Genomic DNA, 17,009 nt, shown 5'->3' with positions numbered 1-17,009 from the left:
ATGTGATGTCTGAGAGGATATTTCTATAGATACAGAACAGCTGGATTTTTCTATTTTTACATTGATAAGTACTCTATACCCATCAGCAGATCCTGGGGGGACATGGAGCCATGCCCCCCTGCAAAAAAACCTCTGAGAGTATGTTTTGTCCCCTGAAACATTCTAAGCACTTCATAAAAGTTTTGTCTGCTTACTGTCTGTTTTAACTTTAACTGGTTTAACTGTTCTGTTTTAACTTCTGTTTAAGATCCCAATGCATTTTGGTGCTTTTTTCAGTTTTGAATGTTGTCCCTACCAGATACTCACAAGAGGCACCATGCACTGGACCTCGGATCCCACACCAGCCAGCTGGTGATGAACAGTTGCCCCCCCAAAAAAACTCCAGGCTAGATCCGCTCCTGTCTGCACCTAATCAGATGGTGTAAAGGCCAAGGTTGGCAGAAGTCTTCTGGAGGCTGTAATCACCAGCCTGATAGCAAGTGTAAGGGGTTAAGCTAATTGACTGTTCATGAAGTATGCTCATTAACAATGCGCTTCACTTGTTAAGAGTGCCTGCAAAATGTGGTCATACATCACTTAGAAAATGCCTAACTCATTGTTGGTTTCATATTGAACATGAAGTAAGACACATTAGACATAAATTTTTAGCTGTTAAGTTAATTGGTGCTGCCTGTTTGCATTTCAACTAGTGACAGAAAATAGTATAGGCTGATAAACACTGGAAACAAAAAGGCATGGACTGTTTTCACAGTGGTCTACCTTAAATAAAAAACGCAGTATAATTCAGGTTTTTGACATTACTATCTTCAGGAATTTCATTCAACCCATGGCTGCTGCCCTGGAACAGTGGATATGCCACATTGCTGTGTCCCTGAAGTAAACCACTATGCCACTGTGTTCCATCTGCACATGACTGCCCCAGTGTGTATGGTGTGGGCTGTCAGCAGCAGACACATTGCATACCTTTGTGTTATTTATCAGATAACAGGAGCAATGGAGAAGCTGAAAACTTTAATGAGTGCATTCATTTTCTTCAAGATGCGAAAAAAGTGGCCAAATGCATAAAAAATAGCAATTCTGGGTGCCTTTGGTAGATCAGTCTCAGACAGGGTTTCAGCAACTGATTTTGTGAAAGCATACTACTGCAGTACTACCACATAAGCATACTACAACATACTATTTACAGTAGGATATGGTGTCTATTTCTGCAAAAGTTGAAATAATATTTCCATCTATCCAGGTGGCAGAGCACAGTGTTTCAAAAGCATGGCCTATTTCAAATGCCTATGAAAAGTTATGCTTTACCCAATGTCTTCTTTTAAGACTATGCATCTAGTTGCAATAAGCGCAAACAAAACCATGCATTAAAAGATAAGATAGCATCGAGCAATGGACATCAGAGAGCTTGAGCTTGTTCTGTATCCAGTCATGTATAAATTACCTCATCGATTCAACATCACCCCGTGATGAAGCGCGTCACTAGCGCGCGCGGCTGGGCACGCCTCTGCGGCCGCCGAAGGGGGGGGGGGGGCTGACGGGGGCCGCCGCTGTCAGCGGTCGCCGGACGCCGGACGCCGGTCTTCTGGTACCGATGAGGGCGTGTGGTCATCATACTGGTGGCAGCGGGTGGTGGTGTGTCAAGTGAAGTCGAGCGAGGAATCGGCGTGGGATGATGGGAAGAGCTGGAAGACTTCTTGCGACGGTTGGATACCTATCGGATGACGGCGGGGCTGGGAGGAAAGCGTAGCGGAAAGCGCTTCTTGGCCTTGGTTCGCGGATTGCGGTGATGGACGCGCTGTCAGAAGAGGCCACTAAGGGTGTCCGGAGGCGGAAGTCGGCGCTGCGTCGGGAGTTCGTTCCTTCCGAGGGTTAGTGTCGGGACCAGTTCAGTCATCGACGTGAGCGATCTTCCGGGACATACGGCATGTCTCCCCCCGGTTTGCTACGTTTCGTGCTGCGTTTTCTGGCTCGGAGCCTGACACGTCTGTCGGAGCCGCTCTCTTGGGAAGTCTGCTTTTGGGTGGCATTTTGTCGGATGTGCGGCACAGTTAGGTCTGTTGTACCCCAGCATCGACGTTGAGAACATGCCGATACATGCAAAACAAATTGAGGAGGCTGTCCATCGTTCGCCGGCTTAGGCCAGTCACGTTGTGGAGGGGTCTGCCGTAGGGAAGGGAGCGCTAGATCATATCTCCGTGCCGACGTAGCCGAGCTCTCTCGTGCCGTGTTCGAGATCGGCGCGGCGGCCGCGCCAGCCGGCCGGCCGGCGGGTGCCGTCGCCGGGGGCGGCGTGACGTCATCAGGAGCCGGGCGGGTCAGCCAATGGTCGGCTCAGCGGGGCGGGGGGACCGTCACGCGACCCGGCCAAGGTCAGCTGGGCGAGCGGCCCACAGGAGCGCGCCCAGGGGGAGGGCGGCGGTGCGGCCGGGCCGGGCTGACCGGCGCCCGGGCCGGGCCGGACTGGTTTCCGGGGCCGGCAAATGCGACGCTGGACGTGTGGTTTTCCGGCCACCGGCAGGTGGCGTGTTCTCAGGCTCCGTTGGGTCGCGGTCGGGGGCGGCCGTCCCCCGTGGTCCGCTGGCGTCGGCGTGGGCTTGGGCACACTCGGCATGATTGCCCTCTGGCTTTGAACTGAGGAGGGTCACCACCGTGTGACCAGTGATGACCGGAACCGAGGTCAAAGGTCCCCGCAGTTCGCAGGGCCGTTCGCCTCATGTGCGGGACCGCATTCCGAAAGTGGATTGTATGCAGTTGGTCGACACGGGAGCAATGGTTACCTGCGTGTCGGCATCTCTTCTGGGGGGTCAGTTCGTTATGACTCAATCCGGGGGCTTTGCATCCGATCACAGCCAACCGCACGACATTGGAATGCGTTGGTATGGTTTCGGCAAACGTTCTGATCCGTACGGCAGTGATAAATGACGTTCAGGTGCTGATGTTGGAAGGCTTGTCTGTTCCGGCCGTCCTTGGAAATGATGATCTGGCGTCGTTCAAGTCCTTCCAAGCAAACTGCAGCGTGCGAGTGCTTTATTTAGGGTTTTTTTGCGTAAAATTGGAGGAGCCGCTTGACAGCGTTCCGAGGCGGCCAGTTTTTGTGCGTGTTGTATCTGATGTCGTAATGGGACCATTTTCTGAAGGGATTATTTACCTGCAAGGTGAGGACTTCGGGCCGATTTCTCGAGGCCTCATGTTTGATCCGGATCCTCGACAAATCGAACATTTCGAAGTTTTCAAATCGAACGAAGAGTTTCGGTTAGTCCTTGCTTGGGTCGGCCTGTGGTTGATAACCGCATTCCAATTGTGGAAAACCCCGGACCCGATTCTGTCGATCTTTATATCCGCTCCGTTCCTGGCAAGGTGGAAGACAAGAAGACGGCTTTAGTGTGTGTGTGAGGGGGGGGGGGGCAAGCCTGAATGGCTGGGACCGGTAACCGGTGGTTTGGCTGAAGCGGAAGTCAGTGAGGTCAGTGGAAAGAAACTGAAGAGTCTGTTTGACGGACACCGGGACGACATCGGCGGGTCACGACCTGTCGCGGTCAGGCTCAGACGAGCTCCCACATCATTTGGGACCAGAGGTGCGGAGGCAGATCGCTGACATGGAGGCCCGCGGGCTAATCCGGCGTTCCAATTCCCCTCGGTCGTCACCTATTGTGCTGGTTAAGAAGTCAGATGGCTCTTTTCGTTTGGCGGTGGACTTTCGTGCGTAGCAACAGACACGGCCAGGCTTCCCGTCGTAAAGCCCACATGCATGGCCCTGACATCAGAGGACCATTAAGTGATGCTGGTTTCGTGTCCCGTGTCCCCAGGCGCCGAGCGTGACCGCTGACCACGGGATCCTGCGCCGACGGGCATGGCTCTTCAGCTCAGCTACAGACTCTTGGGCCGCCAGCTGAGTACTGGGCAGGTAAGCGAGACGATCCGCTGTATGGAGGTCCAGTCTCCACATCGCCTGGCTGCCACTGGCGCCGTTACTGTCACGGACTGATCGCTGACGCGTGCCTTGCTCGTCTCATGCGACGCGGCGTGGTAGAAAGCACGTGGTATGTTGAATGATGCGTAGCGTGGACAAACCCCGTGGTATGTTGAATGGCGTGTAGCTTGAAGAAACCCCGTGGTATGTTGAATGGCGCAGGCGCGTGGCGTGGCACAAAGCCCTGTGGTATGTTGGATGACGCGTAGCGTGTAGAAACCCCGTGGTATGTTGAATGGGGCCGGCGCGCGGCGTGTTAGAGAATCTTGTGGTATGTTGAATGGCACTGGTGCGTAGCGTGGTAGAAACCCCATGGTATGTTGAATGGCGCCGGCGCGTAGCGTGGTAGACACCCCTTGGTATGTTGAATGGGGCCGGCGCGCGGCGTGTTAGAAAGTCTCGTGGTATGTTGAATGGCGCCGGCGCGTAGCGTAGTAGAAACCCCGTGGTATGTTGAATGGCGCCGCCGCGTAGTGTAGTAGAGCTCTCTGATATGTTGAATGGTACCGGCGCGTGGCGTGGTAGAAAGCTCTGTGATATGTTGGAGCGCCTTGTTTGCATCCTACCTCGCACCGGGGTCGGTATCGCCGTCTGTGTACAGCGCCGGCGCGTCTTGCTGTCCACGGCGGAGCCCGGTCCAGGCCCCTCACGCCCCACCCTGCCCTCCCGCCGCCGGTGTCGGCCTCGCTGGAGCCCCACCCTCAACGAGTCGCCACGCCCACAGGCGACGCGCGTCGGCCGGCGCCGTCTCTCGCTCCTCCGCGAGCGCGCGCTCGTCGCCGGACAGTGGACGGTCGCCGCCGACGGCGCCACCTTTGACGTCATCAACCCGGCCACCGATGACGTCATCGCCAGCGTGCCGGACCTGGGCGAGGCTGACGCGGCGCGGGCCGTGGCGGCGGCGGCGGAGGCGCAGAGGAGCTGGGGACAGACCGCGCCCAGGGTGAGCACAGATCGTGCCAGGGGTACACACACATTGCCCAAGGGAAGTAGGTACCTGTCGTGCCCGAGGGGCGGTGCGTGCCATGCCCGGGGTGGAACTGGGTATCTCTTCGGGTGCTGTGGCCTTCAAGATGGTCATATTCCCCCCCCCCCCCACATACATATACACATACACACAAAGATGTATCACTCAGAGAAAAAAAAACAGGTGAAATCTCCGGGAAAAGTAGTAGCAACACCTGCAATGATCAAGGTCCGCGCGACACTCACATGCAGCACGAGAGGAGCGGCGTGTTTGTCCGCATTGACGTGGCCTTTGATCGCGGCGGAACAGCTGAGACTGCCCTTAGGACTGCGAAGTCGGCCGTCCCCGGGTGATGACCAGGCTTCACTGCGGCCGGCAGCGGCGCTCGCAGCTGCTGCAGGCCTACTTCCGCCTGCTGGAGGAGCACGGCGAGCAGCTGGCCGCCCTGCTGACGGCAGAGCAGGGCAAGCCGCTGGCCGAGGCGCGCGCCGAGGTGGCCTACGGCGCCGGCTACATCGAGTGGTTCGCAGGCGAGGCGCGCCGTATCCACGTGAGTGGCCGCCGCTGGAGCGCGAGGCTACCCCGACCCGGGGAGCGGCGGTGACTGACGCCGCCGGCGTCGGTGGGAGGAGCTGCTGGCGAGGTGGACCTGGCGCGAGGCTATCCCTACCCAGGGGAGGGGCGGTGACTGACGCCGCTGGCGTCGGTGGGAGGAGCTGCTGGCGAGGTGGACCTGGCGCGAGGCTATCCCTACCCAGGGGAGGGGCGGTGACTGGCGCCGCCGGCGTCGGTGGGAGGAGCTGCTGGCGAGGTGGACCTGGCGTGAGGCTATCCCTACCCAGGGGAGGGGTGGTGACTGACGCCGCCGGCGTCGGTGGGAGGAGCTGCTGGCGAGGTGGACCTGGCGCGAGGCTACCCCTACCCAGGGGAGGGGCGTTGGCTGACGCCGCCGGCGTTGATGGGAGAGCTACTGGCGAGAGCGTGGCTTCTGCGCGACTAGCGGCGGCGTGGCAGCAGGAAACACTCATACCTTGTGGAGTGACGACGCCGCCCGATCGTTAATTCTGATGTTGTCCGCCAGGTGTCCTCCGGGCACAGCTTGACCGCGCGGTTGCTCTGTAGTTGACTTGCGTTTCACGGGTCATTTGATTTGCCGTATGTTGGACAAGGCCCTGGGAGACGTGGCTGGGCGTAGGTCACAGACGCCGCCCCTGTGAGCGTTCTCTCTGTTCATTGTCTTTGTTGTTGTTGTTTTTTTCGCTGTGCTTCCCTTCCGACGAGACGGGGCCGCGGGATGACGTGTCATGACACCTGCTGATGTCGGCTGGCGTGCCGTGTCATGCTGACGCCGTGTCCCTGCTGACAGGGTGAGGTGGTGGACGGCGCGGCGCCGCACAAGGAAACGCTGATGATCCGACAGCCGGCCGGAGTGGCCGCCCTCATCACACCGGTACAGTAAACACGCCATCACACCGGTACGGTAAACACGTCATCACACGGGTGCAGTAAACACGTCATCACACGGGTGCAGTAAACACGTCATCACACGGGTGCAGTGAACACGTCATCACACGAGTACAGTTAACACGTCATCACACGGGTGCAGTCAACACGTCATCACACCGGTACAGTCAACACGTCATCACACGGGTGCAGTAAACACGTCATCACAGCCGTACAGTAAACATGTCATCACACCGGTACAGTAAACACGTCATCACACCGGTACAGTAAACACGTCATCACACCGGTACAGTGAAGACGTCATCACACCGGCACAGTGAACACGTCATCACACCGGTACAGTAAACACGTCATCACACCGGTACAGTGAACACGTCATCACACCGGTACAGTGAACACGTCATCACAGCGGTACAGTAAACACGTCATCAGACCGGTACAGTTAACACGTCATCACACGGGTGCAGTAAACACGTCATCACAGCGGTACAGTAAATAGGTCATCACACGGGGGAAGTAAACACGTCATCACAGCGGTACGGTAGACACGTCATCACACCGGTACAGTAAATAGGTCATCACACGGGTGAAGTAAACACGTCATCACAGCGGTACGGTAGACACGTCATCACACCGGTACAGTTAACACGTCATCACACGGGTACAGTAAACACGTCATCACACCGGAACAGTAACATGCCATCACACGGGTGAAGTAAACACGTCGTCATGCCGGTGCAGTTAACACCGTCATCACACCGGTACCACGGTCTTAACCGCGGCCATGTCACCTGAGTTTGTTGTAATGGTCAAATGTTTCACGCGCTGGTATCAGGGCCCCCGCCCCTTCGCCTCCCTGGCTCCTTGGCTCCTTAACCTCGTAGCTCCCCTGCAACGCGTGTGGAACCAAAATGGCGAAGTGTTCCCCCCCCCCCCCCCCCCTCCTCTTCTTTCACGCGGTTCTCTGAGAATTTGCCTCAGGGTCTGGTGCGTTGCGTGACACCACGCGCACCAGAAACCTTCTTTGTCCTCCCCCATCACGTTCAAAAGTCTACCTGTGCCTACGTATCATGCCTGCGTTAGCGTACGTTGCCCGTAAATCCCACCGACGTTGGCCTTGCGACGGCATGACGGGCACTGAACGGAGCTCCGTCTCGAAACACCTGGTTAAGTGTTTTACTGTTATCTGTGCAAGTGCTAAATCGTGCTGGTGGAATTGGTAGGCCTCTCGGAGCTTTATAAATCATAAAAGCGCTGTTGGTGGGTGGCGCCAGTCGTCGGTTACAGGTGCTTGGGAGCACACGGCGTTGGTGTTACGCCACCTGTCTCTGTGTTGATGCTAGGCACTCCTGTCTGCGTAGCTCTCCTCTCTCGCGATCTGCTGTACCTCTTGCCCAGGCGCATCGGCACAAACCGAGCTCTGGTGTAAACCGGAGCCCAGGCTTTGTGATCGCTGCGTCACGTGTGTGACGAGGTTGTCACGTGACGTCAGCATGTCCTCGTCACGCCCTGACCTCGTCACCGCTGTGTCACGCCCTGACCTCGTCACCACTGTGTCACGTCCTGACCTCGTCACCACTGTGTCACGCCCTGACCTCGTCACCGCTGTGTCACGCCCTGACCTCGTCACCGCTGTGTCACGCCCTGACCTCGTCACCACTGTGTCACGCCCTGACCCCGTCACCACTGTGTCACGCCCTGACCTCGTCACCGCTGTGTCACGCCCTGACCTCGTCACCACTGTGTCGCGCCCTGACCTCGTCACCACTGTGTCACGCCCTGACCTCGTCACCGCTGTGTCACGCCCTGACCTCGTCACCGCTGTGTCGCGCCCTGACCTCGTCACCACTGTGTCACGCCCTGACCTCGTCACCACTGTGTCACGCCCTGACCTCGTCACCGCTGTGTCACGCCCTGACTTGTCACCACTGTGTCACGCCCTGACCTCGTCACCGCTGTGTCACGCCCTGACCTCGTCACCACTGTGTCACGCCCTGACCTCGTCACCGCTGTGTCACGCCCTGACCTCGTCACCACCGTGTCACGCCCTGACCTCGTCACCGCTGTGTCACGCCCTGACCTCGTCACCACTGTGTCACGCCCTGACCTCGTCACCGCTGTGTCACGCCCTGACCTCGTCACCACCGTGTCACGCCCTGACCTCGTCACCACTGTGTCACGCCCTGGTCTCGTCACCACTGTGTCATGCCCTGACCTCGTCACCACTGTGTCACGCTCTGACCTCGTCACCACTGTGTCACGCCCTGACCTCGTCACCGCTGTGTCACGCCCTGACCTCGTCACCACTGTGTCACGCCCTGACCTCGTCACCGCTGTGTCACGCCCTGACCTCGTCACCACCGTGTCACGCCCTGACCTCGTCACCACTGTGTCACGCCCTGGTCTCGTCACCACTGTGTCATGCCCTGACCTCGTCACCACTGTGTCACACCCTGACCTCGTCACCACCGCGTCACGCTCCGCCCGGCAGTGGAACTTCCCGATCGCGATGCTGCTGCGCAAGCTGGGGGCGGCTCTGGCTTGCGGCTGCGCGGCCGTGGCCAAGCCGGCCGAGGACACGCCGCTGTCGGCTCTGGCTTTGGCCGCGCTGGCGGAGCGGGCCGGCCTGCCGCCGGGCGTGTTAAGCGTGCTGACCGCCTCCAGAGCGCGCACGCCGGAGGTGGGGGCGGCCCTCTGCCGGGACCCGCGCGTCGCCGTACTCTCCTTCACAGGTGACGGTGGTTTGGGGGGAGGGGTACCCGCACGGATGAGGCTGGGCTGTGCACGCTCAGGGGGGGGGGGGGGGGGGTTGGGTTGGCGCACTCACCGGTTCGGGTTTGTGTGTTGCCGGGTACTGCAGGCACTCATCCGAAGTCCGGACATGACCGCCTGGTGGTTCGGGACATCTGCACTCACGGATGCTCGCGTTCGAACCCAGTCGGTATATCTCGTGCCGTTGCGAGCCAACTGGCACTTGCTGCCCCCTGTTTTGGCCGCGCGCCAGCTCTTGCCAGCTGAGCAGGCTGGGGCGACGTCAGTACGGTTTTTGCACTTCTTCAGGTGAGATAATCACATGCGGCGTAGCGCACTGACAGCGAGGTTTCTCCCGTGGTGCCTGCCTTTCACGCCAGGGTGAGAGGCAGGCGACGCCGTGTAGCCTTAGCAGCTGAGTGCGTCGTTAAGTCCCAGTGACGACGACGAGTACGGTTTTTCTCGTTCCAGGCTCGACGGCCGTGGGCAAGCTGCTGTACGCGCAGTGCGCCTCCACCGTGAAGAAGCTGAGCCTGGAGCTGGGCGGCAACTCGCCCTTCATCGTGTTCGACTCTGCAGACCTGGAGAAGGCGGTGGCCGGCTGCATGGCCTCCAAGTTCAGGAACTCCGGCCAGGTTAGCTGTCGGCGGGCTCAGCACGCACGGAGGCTGGCGCCACCTCGCCGCTGCCGGGGAGGGGGGAGGTGTCGGCGGGCTCAGCACGCACGGAGGATGGCGCCACCTCGCCGCTGCCGGGGAAGGGGGAGGTGTCGGCGGGCTCAGCACGCACGGAGGATGGCGCCGCCTCGCCGCCGCCGCGGAGGGGGAGGTGCCGGCGGGCCCAGCACGCACCGAGGCTGGCGCCACGGCCGCTGGAGAGGGGGAGGGAGTGGAGGGGAGGGGGTGTCGGAAGGCTGGCGATGGATTGGCTGATGCGGGTGATGCTGGGTGGTGACTAAAGATAGCCGAGGTAGCGAGGCTGTTCGCCATGGACAGTTGTGCTTGTCTGCCAGTTAGGTGTGGGCTGTTGGTTCTGGTCGTGATGATGATGATGACATTCCGGAACAGAAACGCAGACAGTACGTAGCCGCTAGAAATTGTGTTGGTGTTTATGATGGTGCCAGTGATGATGATAATGATAAGAATCGGAATAGTAGCAGTAATGATACAGTCAATGCTGCTGTCGCGGATGATGAGTCATCATAGCACCAGCCTCAGAAGCATGGACCGAAACAGTGCATGAGCGTTGGAAAATCTTGCATGCACTACTATAACCTGGCAAATGTCATCAGTGATGATGATGCTGATAACGAAGATGACGACGACGATGATGACGATAATGATGATGAATCCACAACGTCGGTGATGATGGCAATGATGAAGATGGCGGTCGGTATGATGATGTTAGCGATGATGATGGTAGTGATGATGATGATGGCAGTGATGATGATGATGGCAGTGATGATGATGGTAGTGATGATGATGATGGCCGTGATGATGATGATAATGATGACTCCCCTCGCTGGCAGACGTGCATCAGCACCAACCGCATCCTGGTGCAGGCGGGCGTGTACGACCGGTTTGTGGCGGCGCTGGGCTCGGTCATGGCATCGCGGCTGACCGCCGGCGACGGCGCCGCCGATGGCGTCAACCTCGGCCCGCTGGTCAACAACGCCCAGCTGGAGAAGGTGGGCCCGCCGCCCGACGGCTGGCGCTGCGGCGGGAGGGTGCGGAGGGCAGGTGACGCCCCTGGGCGCGGTCGGATGTGGATGGTTCAACGATTCTGAAAGGTTCAATGAATGCCCAGTACCCAGTACAGCAAGCTCGAGCAAGCTTCTGGTGGTCTTTTGAATTTATTGTTAACTTTGATGACTTCTTAAGTTTTTTGATAGCTTTGATAGCTCCTTGTGCTCATTTTGAAGCACCAGGAACTATCAGTTGATAAGCTTTGATAATCAATTGACAGCTTATCAACTGATGAGCTTTCAATTGATCAAGCTTTTTCATTGACAAGCTTTGGCCTCGCAAAACAGATGAGACGAGGATATCATGGGGATAGGGTAGTGCCTGATGTAGGGAGAGAGAGAGAGCGAGAGCGAGAGAGAGAGAGAGAAGAGGAGAGAGAGAGGAGAGAGAGAGAGAGAGAGAGAGAGAGAGAGAGAGAGAGAGAGAGAGAGAGAGAGAGAGAGAGAGAGAGAGAGAGAGAGCGAGAGAGAGAGATATATATATATATAGATATATATAGATATATAGATATATAGATTTATAGATATATATCTATAGATATATATATAGATATATACAGATATATATATATTATATATATATATATATATATATATATATATATGTGTGTGTGTGTGTGTATGTGTGTATAAATGCGACTTGACTCCGTTAGTCACAATATCTGGACTGGAATTCGTTTGAGACGGGAGGCAGACTTCACACCAGCACGAGCTGCGCGTCCGTTTTCAGCGTCCGCGTCCGTCCCGCGTCCCGCCGTCGCGGGACGGAGTGTCTTCACGTCCCTCACCCTTTCCCCTCCCCCCCCCCCACACACACTCCAAACTCTCTCCAAAGTTGTTCATGCTGGGGCAAAGCGGAAGAGATGTTGTATAAGTGATGATGATGTGATGATGAAGTGATGTATATAAGTGGAGTGATGTTAACGGAAAACTGCATCGGAGCAGATCCATTGGACCAGGCAAGGTTAGTGGTGGAGCAAAGCGAATTTACGCCCGTTCTCTATCGCTTGCACTTGGCATTCTCCAGTGCATTGTACGCTAAGTCCAAGCGGTAAACAACCGGCGTTCGTGATATATGGCTATACGCTGGCTGCACTCTGTTACACGCCGCCGGAAAGCCTTCGGCGAGTGTTAACCGCGCCTTGTAAGAACAGATGGTGTGGGTCAAACCTTGTGTGGATAGTGAGCTTTTGATCTTAAGAACCAAGCACAACACGACAGTAAAACAAACGGCAATGAATGATGGTTGTTAAAGTTTATCAAGTATCGGTTAATGCCACAAGGCCATGTCACGCTTCGCCTGTGAGAGGTCTCAGTGTTTCAATAAACGTTCCTTCATGGCAGCATTTGGCTGGTCTTCGCCCTGGGATGCCCGACCTCATTGCTTGTTTGTTTTTGTTTGTTTGTTGTTGTTTTTTTGCTAGGATGGCAACGTTGTGTGTGTGGTAAGATACAGGAAATCAGCATGGGAGGCCCCTGAGAGCACGTTATCGCTTAGGGGGACCGCTTTCTAGACGCCCAATGTGGCTGACACGATTGAACGACTGGGCGATCGGGTTCTCGACAAAGAGGTCATCAGTCATGACCCATGGGAGGGGTGGTCTTACAATGTCCACAGAATGTGTAAATATGGCATGTTTATGATGTCAGAGTTTGAGGTTTAGAGTATGATGTCAGAGTTTCGACTGCCGTGGTAACGTTGCGACCGTAGCTGTGCTAAGTGACTGTCATGTGATGATATCACAGCATGCGAGGACTGCGCGCTTTGTGCGCTGTCTGATCACAGATAGACTGGTCGGACTGTGGGTTTTGCAGTGTTGCTGTCAAGTGCCATCAAACTGGTGAGAACATGATCCGAAAACTGTCATTACGCGGTCATAACACATGGTCTAAATACCTTTCCTTCATGAACGGTTACCATTGCAAAGATGTTAAGAACTCGCCAACTAAAAGTACTAGTGCTTTACGTTTGTTTAGTCGTTAAAGCTATCTCCCCAAAAGCACTGTTCGCGAGCATCTGAGGCGGCTCCCCGGATGAAGTCAACTGCCCAGAAAGCATTTTTATGACGTGGAGTGCTCTCACTAACTTGCCTTTTTGCAGTTTACAAAAGTTGATTTCTCATAATTGCATGAAATGGTGTGGCTTGAAGCCTGTGCCGTCACCAGCTGTGTATTCTTCAGCCAGCTGTGTGGTGTCTTAAAATATTTTGGACAGGGGGCTGAGGAGCGGGAAGTGGAAAAACCTGCTTCAAAATAAGTCAACAAACTAGTATTTTTACGGGTTTAGCCCACTTTCCTCTCCAAAGAGGGTGCTGCGTCCCAAGTAAGGGAAGTACGGAAAAGTTAGGAGATTGCTGAACATGAGGCTGCACCGCTGCCTTCAGGTCTTGCGCGGGCCACGAGTCGTGTCTCACCGTTAGTTCCGCCGCTGGCCGCCAGGTGTCGGGCTTGGTGTCGGAGTCCGTGCGCCAGGGCGCCCGCCAGGTGTGGCCGCGGCCCGGCTCCGCGGCGCCGGAGGGCCGCTTCTACCCGCCGACGCTGCTGACCGAGGTCACGCCCGACATGGCCTGCTTCAGGGAGGAGGTGTTCGGCCCGGTGGCGGCCTGCGCCAGGTGAGCCGACGCCCCGCCCACCGGCGATGGGGGGGGGGGGGGCGGCTGCCCTCGGCCGGCCGACTTCGGGGCTGTGCTGGCGCCGGGTGGGGCGGAGGCGCCTCCCGTCGGTGACGCCGAGCGTGCGCCAGGGGAGCGTGCACGCACCAGTGTGTGACGCGGCGGGGAGCGTGCACGCACCAGTGTGTGACGCAGCGCGGAGCGTGCACGCACCAGTGTGTGACGCAGCGGGGAGCACGCGCGCGCCGCGGCAGGGAAGGTGGAGCCGAAGGGCGGATGTGCCGGGGGAGAGGGGACACCGCGTGGAGTGGGGAAGCGGCAACCGTACACGGCTTTGCAGTGCAGCGCGTGCTGGGATATTGTCACCAACGCTACTGTCGGTGGCAGGTGCGTATGTGTGCTTGTGTTGCTCTCTGTTCTCCCACGCTCCCATTCGACGTTATCGAGGGCGACACAGCGGTGTCGATTCTCAGCTCAGAGCTCTTGTGCGGATCAGTTTTTCCTTGATAACGTTGTCTCACCAGTGCCTCCCGTGATACTGAAGGTCGACAGATGCCAGCATAACATCTCCGACCTCAAAGTGCCGAAAACTATGGGGTCAATGCGCATGACTGCTTACAGCAGTGACGTGAATAGTGGCCAGCTGACGTGAATGGTGGCCAGCTGGCATGAATGGTGGCCAGCTGGCATGAATGGTGGCCAGCTGACGTGAATGGTGGCCAGCCTAGCTGTCGGGTCGCCCGGCGGAAGCTCGCGCAGTGGCGGTATGCGCAGCCTCAGGGCGAGCCCCAGCCTGTGAGATAGAGCCGCCGCTGCCCGCCGCTGGGAGGCGCGCGCAGTGGCGCCCCGGCTCGGCGCCCTCGCTGAGGCGAGGTTCGGCGTTTCGCCGCCAGGTTTGAGACGGAGGAGGAGGCGTTGGCCATCGCCAACAGCAGCGACATGGGCCTGGCCGGCTACATCTTCACCGAAAACATCGCACAGGTCAGGCTCGATGTGGCCAGGGTGCAGACTTCACCGGCGAGGTTAGGATGGGCCGGGATGAGTCCGGTTAGGTCCGATATAGTATGGACTCGATAGGTCAGGACGATATGAGAGTCATTGGCTCCCACCGCGCCGTGACCGCCCACATCTTCACAGAGAGCGCACAGCTCTGAGAGCGGAGAGAGCAGAACAGGCTGCAGTCTGGTTCAGCTAGCTGGTCAGTTAGGCCTCATCAGGCGAGGTCGGTGGTGCCAATGACAATCAAACAACAACAATCAAGCAGCAGCAATCAAACGACAGCAACCAAACAACAGAACGCTCGAGTCTTCCGGCGCGGGCCGGGAGCAGTCCGGGCGGCTCGGGGACATGAGGTCGCCACTGGGCCGGCCGTGGCACGTGTCCACGACAAGCTGTGCGTGTGCTCCAAGACAGGTGGTCTCCATATGGTCCGTGGCAGGTTGTGTTGGTGCGACCCATCTCGATTTTTGTCCATCCGTTCCACAACAGGTCATGTTCGTGTGGTGCCCTCAGGCCGTGTCCATGTGACCCATGACAGGCTGTATCCATGTGGCCCACGCCATTCTGTCCGGGCAGCCTGGACCGAGCGGTGCGTGACCTGACCCGCTGACCCCGGACGGAGCCGTCTCTTGTGCGGTCGCCTGCAGCGGCGTTCGCCGGAGATGGGAGCCCGGCCGCCGCACCGGTTACCACTTTGCGGTACCGCTGCGGTACGCCGCAGAGTCTGCGCTAACATCTCCCCCTCTCCGGCGCGTGCCCCAGGCGTGCCGTGTCCCTGTGCCGTCCGGCTGCGCTAACGTCTCCCCCTCTCCGACGTGCCCCAGGCGTGGCGGGTCAGCCGGGCGCTGGAGTGCGGCATGGTCGGGGTGAACGAGGGCCTGATCTCGCAGCCGGAGGCGGCCTTCGGCGGCGTGAAGCTGAGCGGGCTGGGCCGCGAGGGCGGCCACTACTCCGTGGAGGACTACACCGAGGTCAAGTACATCTGCTTCGGCACGAAGTGAGCCCGGCGCGCGCCGAGGCCGCGGCCCGCGCGCCGAGCGGCGCACCGGCCGGGACGCTGCGGGTCGGCGGTCAGTGTCGTGCTCGGCTCCGGCTCGGTGTGAGAGTACGGGCGACGAAGGAGTGAGGCGGCTGTCGGGTGTCGCCGGGAGAGCGGACGTGGCTGGCTGTCTGAGCGGAAAGCTGTACGGTGGATGATGAATCCGTTGTATTTACAGGTTACAAACTTAGTATTTCATTTTTCGGCGGGGCGTTCCACGTCCACCGGTGAAAACCGACTCGGTCTACTGATAAAAGAGGTCTTAAGCTGGAGCTAAGTTGAATTACCCGCGGGCATTTTTGTGATAAGTAGCTGCACAGATTGGGTGCATTTATATTTGCTGGTACGTGCATTCGGGTGGGATTAGTGGCGCTGTCAGTGCTCAGTGTCGTGGGAATTTTCTCTCTAGTCTGCACCTCGTAGGCAAGTTGGGGGCGTGTGACAGGCGCCCGTCGCTGGATGTCCCTGGGCGCGGCGTAATCGGTATGATAGCATCGTGGCGTCATGAGGGGTCGTTAGAAAACTTTTTGATTGGAAGGGTTCGTTGTTAGTCCGTATACGCGATGGCGATTAGCACAGTTTGGTCAGGCAGGGAGGACTTCCTGAAGCGGATCACTCGTGTGGTGTGCCACCGACCTGTCAAATGGTGTGCCACCCCCTCCTCGGGTGGGTTTTTTGTGCCGTATGCTCCTGGACTCCCCCAGCCAAGTCAGAGAGCATGGTGCCGGCTCAATGTTGGCTGCATAATTTGAATGCTTTCAAGTTGCGTGTATTATTGTTATGCTCTACGTCATAAAATCTGGTGCAATCTTGTTTGCTTCATTTCATGGCAAGCACCGCGGCTGTTCCGGACATGCACTGTGCGTTTGGCGGTTCAGTTTTTGTTCGCGTTCTCCCTCGCGCGTGATGAGTCCAGACCACACTGAAACGAACATTGTGTTCCAGAGTGTGTGTTGCCCTGACTGATGCCGCGTGGTCTGGATTGGGGTCATGTGGCGCTCGGCCCCGCTGATGTACGATTTGATGTCACCTCCCTAATGTCTGCCGACCTACAGACAGCCGTCTTCCATTTTTGTCTGGATGGTCAATCGTCTTCCAACGTATGCTGTTGTAAAATGATGTGCTCAATGGTGTTCAGAATAAATATTTTGTAGCGAATTGGAATTTATATACCCTGTGTTGTACCCCGTGTTTGGTGGAAGGCGGTTTGGTACATCACACAACCCAGAATGAAAATGCGAGACAGAAAACAAGTACGCGCACATGCATAGCGTTTGCACTACGAGACGAGCAGTAGGACCAACATAGGTAGTGCTGCGACAGCCTGGGGACGATGTTACCATGGTGATTCAGATCCCACCCACGGTTACCTCTGCAGCGGGTAGCATGGTGTTGAACGTCCCGTATCTGATAAACTAAGTCAGAGCTAAGTTATTATTATATATTACTATATTATTATTATA

General features: G+C 57.3%; 1 protein-coding gene across 1 annotated transcript; it reads left to right on the top strand.

The window, feature by feature from the left end:
- The first annotated feature begins 3,850 nt into the window (after window positions 1–3,850).
- Window positions 3,851–16,698, top strand: LOC119092419 (succinate-semialdehyde dehydrogenase, mitochondrial). The gene is made up of 10 exons (XM_037215385.1): window positions 3,851–3,904; window positions 4,695–4,913; window positions 5,317–5,487; window positions 6,304–6,387; window positions 8,893–9,133; window positions 9,624–9,787; window positions 10,681–10,839; window positions 13,336–13,508; window positions 14,402–14,489; window positions 15,332–16,698. The coding sequence occupies exons 1-10, from the start codon at window positions 3,851–3,853 to the stop codon at window positions 15,506–15,508; spliced, it is 1,530 nt and encodes a 509-aa protein (XP_037071280.1). The 3' UTR covers window positions 15,509–16,698.
- The last annotated feature ends 311 nt before the right edge of the window (window positions 16,699–17,009 follow it).

The sequence above is a fragment of the Pollicipes pollicipes genome, unplaced genomic scaffold (assembly GCF_011947565.3).
Source record: "Pollicipes pollicipes isolate AB1234 unplaced genomic scaffold, Ppol_2.1 Scaffold_1600;HRSCAF=1878_pilon_pilon_pilon, whole genome shotgun sequence".
NCBI classification, from domain to species: Eukaryota; Metazoa; Arthropoda; class Thecostraca; order Pollicipedomorpha; family Pollicipedidae; genus Pollicipes; species Pollicipes pollicipes.
This window is presented reverse-complemented; position numbering and strand designations above follow the sequence as displayed.